Raw genomic sequence first — 11,985 nt, 5'->3', positions numbered from 1 at the left:
CAGTACGAAAGATGTACTGAGTATGTAAAACATAGAGTACAGAAGTATAAACCATAACTGAAAACAAACAGGATACAAAAGGGAATACTGACCAATATATCAAAATCCGTACCAAAAACGTATATACATAATGCAGATAAAATCATGCAAAGCTCAGGAACGTGGTCACCACTCCGATGCTGGTGCCACACACAGCATAACACCAGAAGGTTCAAATCTCCGTACATCCCCGAACACACATATCATCATAACATATCACCAGCCATATCACAGCATAACTCCAAACGGAACCCGACCCTATGGCGAGGTCTCAGGAACCGTAACATAGCATATGGCCGAATTTATCATAGTGCGCACGAACCATAACCGGCCCGGGAATCGGTGAACGAAATCATAATAAGGCACGAGCGGAGTCGTGAGCAAACGATGCAATTTATATATCAAAATACTTTTGCAAACTTGATAAAATCATATGTTGACTCATTGGTCGAAATAGTTCGAACAATTAATCAAAACGGGGTTTATTTTACCAAAGTATTTCCAAAATAGTAATTATGGTTCAAAATATAATTTAGGATATCGTGGCAATCAAAACATTATTTTTCGATAGCCAAGTTCACAAACGGAATTCCTTTGCCGACATTATACAAAAATGAGACTAATAGAGCAAACAAAAGAGTCTTGGAGTTAGCGGGCCCACCTCGGGTCTAGTCGAGGTGGCGGACATGAATCGCGGACATTTGGGGTCTATGGAATCATACATGGAGGTTTCGAAGCAAATCGATTACATTTACAAAATTTTTGAACATATGGTCACTTTCCAACAAAATATGAGTTTTATAGTTCAATTCAATTGAATGAATAGTACTCGATTTCCATCTGGGATTTCAAGGAACAGAATTGCCCCCGGGGCTCCAATATCGACCTAGTATACCTAGGACATGCCAAAAGAAGGAATGGGGTAGGCTTACATACCTTTCTCACTTCTTACGCTTGTTCAAACTCGATTCCCGTTTCGTCCAAAATCTGCAATTGGTCATTGTTACCAATTAGGAATTGAAAGACTTAAGAATTCACTTAACTTCATATTTGTCTACCGAAATTTTGGCAGCACTTCCCCTATACATATAACATCCCCGAGGCTTAGCTCGGCTCAATATATATCAACAACACAACCCACAATACCAAAGTTATCACGAATCACATCAAAATGGTTGTAACGTCAATATTCTTCTTTTCTACATAAAGCAATACTTCCATTTCAAATTTCCAAACAAATCTCAAGGATTTCACATTCATCATTAACCAAGATCGTCACAATATAATTTGGAAACATTTCATACCATTTGTACGAAATATTCATACGATATACAAAATATACAACCTTCCACCAAAGTCATAATTCATTCAAAACTTCTAATCTTTAACATACTTATTCATAACATGCTTCCATATCCCTAATTTATCAACCATCATCATAATTTGCACCTTAACAACTCCATTTTTATAATGTCATAAAATCATACTAAAACGACACAAACTTCTACATTCCATTTCAATGCAAACTTATATCATTTTATCTTCATTTACATTGCAAGCATCACAACAACACAACTAACATATTAAACAAAAGTGATTCATTCCCATTCCAATTCCAATACACCTCACGACCACATACCATTTTTCCAACTTCAACCAAATTCATTCAACTTTCATTTCCAATATACATTCCACCCTACACGCAACTAGAATACAACATAAAATTCAACACATCTTAACTACACAACCAAGCACTTACACGGCCACATATATACATACACACCCGCTTTGCAAACTTCCATGTTTTCATGAATTCTACTCATTTTCATACACTACAACACAAACAAACCTTCATAACATAATAACATGGAATGAATTCTTACCTTTTTCTTCAATCTTCTTCACTCAACCATGTTGTCATATTGAAGAAACAAGGGCTCTTTCTTCCCAAACAATTGCACCATGTTGTAGAGGACACTCATTTTAGTAGGAAAATCACAAGATACAAATTTTTGGAGGAAGATATTTGGGAGGTGAAAGTGGGAGCATGGGGCCGAATGCCCTTATTTTTTTGCTCTTCATTTGCTTTGTTCTTTCTCTTCCATGCTTCTTGAACCTTCAAAGGGATAAGACCACTTATATATTATACTTATATGAATTATAACACGTGGAAAATTAATTAAAATGAGGGGTTGGGCCTTGGTGCTTGGCCGGCCACCCCATCTCTTTTTGGGCCTCATTTTTATCTTTTATTTTGAGCCCAATTAATGATAATTCTTGTTTTGTAATTCCCGAAACTAATTTCCGAAATTCCAATTTTTGCCCTTGGCCTTCCTCCGTGTTTCCACACCAATATTTTCCATGAACAACACACACCTATGTGAATTCAAATCAACATATAACCTTATTCCTTACAATTCACAATCATTTCGAATTTTCCCGAATACGCGAAAATACGGGTTATAACATCCGGAATAATGGAGTGCTCTCAAAAGTCTGCTTATCGGCTTTTATAAATCTGGGACGCCTCCCTGTCTACCTGTGGGCATGAACACAGCGTCCAAAGAAAATGGACGTCAGTACGAATATTGTACTGAGTATGTAAGGCATGAATGAAATGAACATGATAGAGAAATCATAAGTCATAAGGTGGAGATACAACTTGCGTAACATTTAAGGGAGGATACCTTTCATGCCTATATCATATATAATCACAGTACATGTATTATCATAGCGCATACATTATCGTATCATACATATATCATAGTACCGTATCGCTCATACACATTAAACATTATCCGTATTCGGCCACGTAGTGGCTCGACAATATCACATGCATAACTTTCGGGCTTTTCATACATATATCATATATATAATCATAGTACATGTAACGTTATAGAGAATTCATCATCGTGTCGTATAAATCATCATCGTTAACCCACATCCGGATAACCATCATATGCCGCCCACTAGTGGTGATCATGTCCGGCTTTCTAGGCGCGGTGGAATCATAAGCATCCCGCTTTAGCGGTGACATAGGCACGGTGGAATCATAAGCAGCCCGCCTTAGCGGTGACATGTCCCGCCTTTTGGGCACGGTGGAATCACAAGCAGCTCGCCTTAGCGGTGACATGTCCGACCTTTTGGGCACGGTGGAATCGTATCGTCATATAATCAATCATAAACTCATAGGCATATCATAACTTTATCATAGTTTAACATCATCATACATTCATCATTACCCTCGTCACTATCAACATCGTCATCGTTATCATCACATATATCGCATAAGCTTATCATAACTTCTCATAAAGCATGCATTTGAATTTAAGGACAATCTATGAAAATCATATCATATTCGTAGCCTGAACTTTGTAAAAAATATCGTATGATAGGCTTTATAATCTCTAAACTTAGGCCCATCATTACCATTTTCGTATCTATAGTATATCTCTTTCCTTTATCTCATATGGAACCCCTTATTAACATAGACTCGTAACTTTTCGGAACATTGGTCATAGGACATGCATTAGAGCTTATAGACAATCTATAACAGTGTCGGGGTGACATAAGGTCGGGAACCCCTGATTCCATTATGGGGCATTCATAAGCATTATGCCTCACCTTGAAGGAATTAACATACACTACTAAAAAATCAGCGTTTAGTGACGGAATATTAGCGACAGACCATATTTTGTCGCTAATTAACGACGGATTAGCTACGGATTTCTCATTTTGTCGCAAGAAAAGCAAATAAAATTTTATCTCATTATATAGTGACGGATTAGCAACGAAAACTGAGTTTCGTTACTAATAATTAGCGCGAATTTTTGGCGCCTTAAATTTCACTACAGATTTAGCAACAGAAGAGGCGCGACAAATTTTATTTTTAATTAGTGACGGATTCAGCAACGAAATATCCGTCGCTAGGCCTTTAATTTTTCTACAAAAAAATATATATTTGCAGCAACGGAATATTTTGTCGCAATATTAATTATTAAAAGAAATGAATGCATTATTTAGCGACGGAATATAAAATCCGTCGCTATTCCGTCGTTAAATGTAAAAAAAACAAAAAAGATATCTCCTAGCTAGGATACACATTATTTCATTTCCAAACACAGCAGCCAACACGGATAGAGAGATAGACTGTGCGAAATTGCTAACATAGAGAGAGAGAGAGAGCACAACATAGATCAAAATAATGTGAATCTAGGGTTTCTATTGTGTTTTTCTCTTCTTCTACTACAACTTTTATCTAAAGGAAAGGTATGTTTTGATTTTTCTATGTTTTATGGGCAGTTTCTTTCTTCTTTATCTCCTTCTTTGTATTTTCTGACATTAAATCTATCTGTGTTTTCTTGCTTATTATCTAAAGGACAGAGTGTCTTTAAGTATTTGTTTGGGCTAAAATCGAAGTTGGGTGTGTTGAAAACTGTTGGGTTTATAATTTATTTGAAGGTTAAGTGTTGGGAATCTCTATTTCAGCCAAAATCTGATGAAAATGGAAATTCGACCTTTGTTTGTGCTAAATCTTGTAGGATAATATTATTTGGTGGTTAAAGTTTGTTTTAATTCGTTGCATGTCGAGAAAAATCTTGAAGAACTCAACATTTTTTATATTCTGTGATTTGAAATCAGTGTTAGTGAACTGGGTTTCTTACTCGATTTTTTTTTGTTTCAGTTTGTCATTTTTTTTAACTAAAAGGTGAATGATATTTTCTGTTTCAATAAGTTATTTCAGCTTGTTCTTCTCTCTTAGCAGCATTTCTCATTAGCAAAATGTATCGTTTTGTAGCAAATCTTGCTTCCAAAGCCAGGTAATATTCACATTTTATAACTTGGATTTTTCTGTTAGAAAAATGTATTCTTTATTACTTTTAAGAAATACCCATTTTCTTGTTTTTCTTTTTTGTGTTAGAAAAATGTAATCTTTATTACTTTTAACAAATACCCATTTTCTTGTTTTGTACAGAGTGGCAAGAACCAACACCCAACAAGTGAGTACTATTTTGCAAGATACTTTTTTTTTTTTTTTGGTATAGATCAAGAAGAGCTGTATTTTGGATTGTCTGTTTATAAATGGTTTTTGTTGCAGATTGGTGGAAGGTTAAATTGGAGTAGAAGTTATGCTGCAAAGGATATTAGATTTGGTGTTGAAGCTCAAGCTGCAATGCTTAAAGGTATTGAAGAACTTGCTGATGTTGTTAAAGTCACTATGGGTCCAAAGGTGAATTTTTTATCAACCCCATTAGTCAATACACTCTGTTTGTTACATAGATTGTTTATATATTTATATGTAAACAATTCAACCCCATTAGTGAATACACACTGTTTGTTACATAGATTGTTCATATATTTATATGTAAACAATGTTTAGTATAAAATATTGTGACTTATAGTACTTGAAATGTTACTGCATCTTTAGAAGCTGAAATAAGTGTCAGGTTGCTGATTGTTTTTTAGGCAAGCAACTGCTATAGTGGAGACATATTTTGTGTCTTAATTTGCTATTTGATTAACTGCTACTACATTTGAATGAGTTTTGTATCTGCACTTTGAGAGTTGTTTACTGTGTTTGAATGATTGCATTTACAACAAACATATGTGGTCTTTGAGATAGAAACTCCTATACTTGATTGGTGCCTACTTTTGCCAAACAAGAATTGATGCTACATTGCGAAAATCCTGAATAAAAATTGCTGCACTTTTAGTCATTTTGCTGTTGTATGTTGGGGTAAAACTGTTGCTCTTAATATATAGTTGTGCATTTGATAGAAGCTGTTACACTTGACATGATTGTTGGCTTTTAGAAGGCAAAGAAATGACTGCATTTTGTTAAAACACAGAAGATGATATACTTTTTTAAAATGACATTTATTGAGACTGCAAGATCTGCGTAGTTCCTAGAACTCCTTCCGTCATTTTGTTATTAAAATGTTCATGCTGTATTGTGGAGAACTAGTACGATTACTTGAGATAAGACGATTACTCATGTCAAAATTCAATTATTATTGACAAAACGGTGAGAATGATTTCTGCTGAGTCTATTTGGGGCGTTTCGGCAGTTCTTGCTCTTTTCGTATTGTAGCTATGTGTGCAGGCATAGATTGACATCATGCCAAGTTTATGTTTCTGTGCTTTACTGATTCTACTTGCGGAGTATAATATGCCCTTTGCTATTTGGTGATTTGTAACACTATGAAGTTGTAATTGCAAGACTATAGCAGCCAACCGATATATGTATGCTTTTGTTACAAATGGGATATAAAGCTGCATTGCTGTTGATGTTCTATGTTGTTACTGGTGTGCTTTTAGTACAGTATTTTTAGCATTTTTGTACTGCTAATGCTAATGAAATGCAGTGCAAAAATGCTAGTTTTTCAGCATTTCTACACTGCGTTTTCAGCATTTCTGCACTGCGTTTCAGCATTTCTGCACAATTTTTCAGCATTTCTGCACAGCGTTTCAGCATTTCTGCAATGCGTTTCAGCATTTCTGCACAATTTTTCAGCATTTCTGCACAGCGTTTCAGCATTTCTGCAATGCGTTTCAGCATTTCTGCACAGTTTTTCAGCATCTCTGCACTGCGTTTCAGCATTTCTGCACAGTTTTTCAGCATTTCTGCACTGCGTTTCAGCATTTCTGCACTGCGTTTCAGCATTTCTGAAATGCAGTGCAAAAATGCTAAAAATACTGTACTAAAATGCTGAAACTTAGTAAAGAAATGCTAAAAAACCTATGCAGAAATGCGAAAAATGCAGTGAAAAAATACAAATACGCAATGCAGAAAAAAAATCACTGCTGAAGCACAACACTAAAAAAATACTGAAACGCAGTTTAGAAAATCGTGCAGAAATGCTGAAACGCAGTGCAGAAATGCTGAAAAACTGTGCAGCAATGCTGAAACGCAGTGCAGAAATGCTGAAACGTTGAAAAATTGAAACGCAGTGCTGAAATGCTGAAAACGCAGTGCAGAAATGCTGAAAAACAGTGCAGAAATGCTGAAACGTTGTGCAGAAATGCTGAAAAATTGTGCAGAAATGCTGAAAAACTGTGCAGAAATGCAGACCATATCTCACCATATCTCCAATAGTTCCTTTGGAGGATCACAAGATCTTCAAATTATTGAGAAGTGCTATCCCATGCAGAAAAGTATATTCTTGACGTTGACAAATGAGTAGGTTTATTCTTAACTTTCTAATATATAGGTGTTGATCGTGTTCGTTTCCTTTGAACTTGAATGCCAATAAAGATGGCTGAATACAATCTATGAATTACCAATGTCGTTTCATGGTTTTCAATTACTGTTTATTAACTTGTCTATAAGAATGATTTGCTTGGAATAAGAAATACGTTTTAGTAGGAAAATTGCAATGTAAATTGGCTACTTCGATTGAGTCTTTGTATATGTAAAACCATTATTCTAAGAAGTTACATTTTGCATAACTTGGGGGCTTATCGAAATCCCTAATTTGCTGCTAAACTTGAAATGGAGTGACTGCTGCCTGCTGTTGGTTTTTCGAGCCACATTTGGAGTTGGGTTTGTTGGTAAGAAACTGCTGCATTTTGGATCATTTCGCTGCTGAACTTCAGGTAAGCTATTATTGCATATTTTTGGTTAACCGTTACTGCAATTGGAGCCTTATCAGTGTTAAATTGGCAGGCAGTAGTTGCCACATTCTGTTGTATAAAACACTGCTAAGATCAAGGGTGCTATGTTGTTACATCTCCTTGTCAAGGTGTACTGTCTTAAAGGCTGTTGTGGCACTTTTAAATTCATTGTTGGGACAACCTTGAGATAATTTTGAGTGTTGCTGCACTGAGAACATATTGCTGCACTTGGTTTCTATTTTGAGAACTAAGGTGTAACGGTTGTGCAGTTCTGAATTTTAATGACTCCTGCCTTTACATTTTGTTGTTTTGTTGCTTGGCCATTACCTACAGTTGGCTTCTATGATCGGTAATGAATTGAGATTAAATGGTTGCTTGGTTTTTGCCATAGCATTTTGGCCTAATAGTGAACGACATGTGCTACTACATTTTATGGGCTGTTGTTGTATTTGTGATTTGGCCAGCAAGCTAAGTTATTCAAGTTTGCTTGGGAGCATTAATCCTATGAGCAGATCTAGAGTTTATCAAGCTGTGGCAGAAGAAGATATTGAAGCTGTAAGTAGATGAAATTCAAAACTAATGAATTATGAAATAGGGTCACTGGAAATCATACCTTTCTTATACTTAAACATTTGGATACTTTTCTCCATGTTACTTATAGTTTTGGTGTAAAGAGTTCTAGCTATGACGTGTAGATAATTGGGATATTTTGTTAAAATGGATGTGGTTGAACAACACAAGCATAGTGTATTGTATACATTTTCCAACCATCTAAGTGCTATTAATGCAATTGATTAAACTTATCAGTAAAACAGAAAGGAAAATATGAGCAGAAGGTGTAAACTTGTGGTATATGGTATTAGCTTAGTGCTAGCAGCCAATTAACTTGTGGTATATGGTATTAGTTTAGTGCTAGCAGCCAATTAACTTGTGATATATGCATTTTGTGGGGCTTGTTTTAGTTTCTTTATAGTCTAAAGTTTTGGTTTCAAGTCTGTTTTGATGTTGATAAGTAATGAAACATTATTGATTGAGAGTAGTTCTTTCTCAGGATTATACGGCTTAAGCTGTAACTGTGACAAGATATCGGATGGCTAAAGCTCTTTTAATTTTTGCAGGATGCCAAGGGCAATGATGTTGATCTCAGTCTGATATTGATCAATGTGAAGCATATTACGAAGCTGCTAGGGGAACAAGGAAGAGAAGAATATATGGTCTTGGATCTCAAGCACAAAGTTATCTGCTTTTTGTTGGAAAGAACAAAATTATGCACTAATAATACTTGATGGATGTGTGGGTTCTTTTGGTAGTTGACAGCTTGGTGTTGTCGGTGTTTTGGACTTAACGATTAGGATTTCGCTACCTATTTTGAATCTTTTTTATAAATATTATTTTATGTGAATGTCAGTTATTTTTAAGGGTATTTATTACTTTGTATTTAGTATGTGTTAACAGGTGTATTTAAAATAAAATAAAAAATTGGAAGAAAAATATTTGTGCAGATTTGCGACGGATTTTGGTCGTTGCTAGAGGGAAAACCGTAGGCTACAGACTGCGACAAACATTGTATTGTCGCTAAATGCAGGCACAAATAATTCAAAGATTTTGCGACGGATTAGCGACAATATTTTCGTCGCTAATTTACTAAAACGACGAAATGAAATATGAAATTAGTCACGGAATTCATAACAATAGCAACAAAATAATCCGTTGCTATAATGTGGAACGGATTTCATACGTCGCTACTCTGTCGCTAAGTTTGCTACGGATTTCATTTTTCCATTGCTAATAGGTTAGCAACGCGCAAAATCGCAACAGACGACATTCCGTCGCTAATCCGTCGCAACACATGTTTAGCAACAGATATATGCTGATTAGTGACGGAATACGTCCGTCACTAAACGCTGTTTTTTTAGTAGTGATATAAGGTGAGTGTAGTCAATGAACAACATCAATGGATCGTAATATGGATCATTAGCCTTGTAGAACCATAATATTATAGGCCTTAGAATCTTTAGACTTAGACTCATCATCATCAGTATCATATTCGTAACATACCTCTTATCTTATCCCATATAGCTATTCATGAACATAGGCTCTTAGTTTTCCGGAAGGTAGGAAAGTCATGGAGAGGTAAGGAAATAATATCATAGGAATCATATAGGGATCATTAGCTTCGTAGGAATATCATATCATGAACTTTATGACTTCTAGACTTAGATTCATCATCGGTATTGTCATATTCGTAACGTATCTCTTTTCGTGATCTCATATAAAGCTCTTTATACTCGTAGACTCGTTATTCCCAATACATAGGAAAAATCATGAAGAAGGAGGGGATATCATATCATTGGATTCATGCCTTAGAAAGAAGGGACTAGCCTTACATACCACTTTCATTTAACAATTTCCATTGCTTGGTTGTTCTCCTTCAATGCTCACGTTTCTACCTTCAAGAGAATTCGCATTCACATTAGCTAATCAATTACATGAACGTGCTTACTAAAGCTAGAGAAATTGGGCAGCATTTCCTTTGTTTATACAACCTTTCCCATATTGTATATCAACTCCCAAACATTCATAATAACATTCACAATATCATAACCAACAATCTTCATTCATCTACATTACCCTCGTTTCACAATTCCACTTCAATTCATCCATAATCATGGTCATAGTATACTAGTGCGTTTTCTTGCATATAATACCTATCCCGTGTCCTCAATATCATTTATAGCATAACCATATTACAACACATCAATAATCATGACTCAATTCAAGTTATCACTCAAAATGACACTATTCACTCTTTCATGACCCATTTTCCATATCCTTTTACAATCCAAGTGTTTCAACTTTCAAATATATTAAACATCATGTAAATACTATAAAAGATACCTTAGATGGTGTAGGAATGAACCTTGGGTGGAAACTCCTCACTTGAGAAAAACCCTAGTTTCACGTTCCGTTGAATTCCTTGTCTTGGATGAACTTTAATAAGTTTCTTACATTTGATTCACTTGGTTTGATGTAATTGATCATAAATACCCCTTGAATTCTTGTTGGAGAAGTGTAGAGAGATGTTTTAGAGAGAAGGGGTGTGAAGGGAAATGAAATGAAAAGAACTTGGTACCTTATTAAATACACACAATTCTGTCCCGACCCATTTATACAGACACACATACGGTCCGTACAATTATTACTGTCACGACCCGTCTAGAGGGCCGCGACGAGCGCTCGGTGGAAGCCCACCCGGGCACCCCTTGGCTTACACTTACACTTACATCTAGGTGAGCCACATAATAAAACATACATTTCTATTCATCCGTCATACTAGTCCTATTGGACAACAACATCTTTTATATCATCATAGGCTTCTATGCCACATCAATGTACATGAGCCGACAGGCCAGCAAAATAATATACAAAAAAAAAAATGTAGGCCAACAAGGCCAGACATACCTAACCACATACACATGTCTACGAGCCTCTAAGGAGAGTATAACATATCACATAAGCGGGACAGGACCCCGCTATGTCTATAATATATACACAAAAGAATAAGTACCCAAAAGATATAGCTCCGAATGAAATGGAGCTCCGCTATGTAGTCCCTGAGAATGTGGCTATGGATCAAGTCTGTCTCCCTGTGCACCAGCAAGCATGACGCAACGTCCACAAACAAAAGGACGTCAGTACGAAGAATGTACTGAGTATGTAAAGCATGATCAATATCAATGTAGAAGCATAATAAGAAACCTGAAAGGTAACACAGGATGGGAGATAGTAATATCATCGTCATAAGCACTTACTTGCCTTTCATAGGGACTTTCCATTTCTAATGCGTATTTGTGTACATATATCCATATCCATATCCGTTCCGTATTTGTACTCGTATTCGTATACATACCCTTATTCATATTCATATCGTATCATATTTGTATCCATACTCGTGTTTATATCATATACACAATCATATCATATACATAGCATACCCGACCATGCAAGATCGGTGTTTCATACATACTTGGCCAACCAAGGCTCAAGGTTACACATACCTGGCCCTACCAAGGTTTCAAGGTTATGTCACACCCCGACTTTACTAGGGTGTGATGGGCACCCGACCCTTACTTAGGGCCGAGCGAACCCTCCGACTCCTATTACATACATAATCTTTTGAACCTCTAAATCAAGTATACATAATAAAGCTTACTGAAATATTCTTTTTGTTGCTTTCAAATCAAATAAAATCTGTAACTGTGTAAAACTTATATCATAATACAAACTGACACATCGGCTGATGGAGCCGCTGACAGAACCGTCACCCTATAC

General features: G+C 36.0%; 2 protein-coding genes across 2 annotated transcripts; both read left to right on the top strand.

Annotated features, from left to right (window-relative positions):
• Window positions 1–4,582: 4,582 nt before the first annotated feature.
• Window positions 4,583–5,576, top strand: LOC132633960 (chaperonin CPN60-like 1, mitochondrial). The gene is made up of 3 exons (XM_060350308.1): window positions 4,583–4,859; window positions 5,015–5,039; window positions 5,138–5,576. Exons 1-3 carry the CDS (start codon window positions 4,822–4,824, stop codon window positions 5,417–5,419), a joined length of 345 nt encoding a protein of 114 aa, XP_060206291.1. The 5' UTR covers window positions 4,583–4,821; the 3' UTR covers window positions 5,420–5,576.
• A 2,418-nt stretch (window positions 5,577–7,994) lies between these two features.
• LOC132633959 (uncharacterized) lies at window positions 7,995–8,999 on the top strand. The gene is made up of 2 exons (XM_060350307.1): window positions 7,995–8,208; window positions 8,772–8,999. The coding sequence occupies exons 1-2, from the start codon at window positions 7,996–7,998 to the stop codon at window positions 8,937–8,939; spliced, it is 381 nt and encodes a 126-aa protein (XP_060206290.1). The 5' UTR covers window position 7,995; the 3' UTR covers window positions 8,940–8,999.
• Window positions 9,000–11,985: the final 2,986 nt, after the last annotated feature.

The sequence above is a fragment of the Lycium barbarum genome, chromosome 3 (genome assembly GCF_019175385.1).
Source record: "Lycium barbarum isolate Lr01 chromosome 3, ASM1917538v2, whole genome shotgun sequence".
Classification (NCBI taxonomy): Eukaryota; Viridiplantae; Streptophyta; class Magnoliopsida; order Solanales; family Solanaceae; genus Lycium; species Lycium barbarum.
The sequence above is the reverse complement of the archived record's forward strand: the minus strand, read 5'-3'. Positions and strand labels throughout refer to the sequence as shown.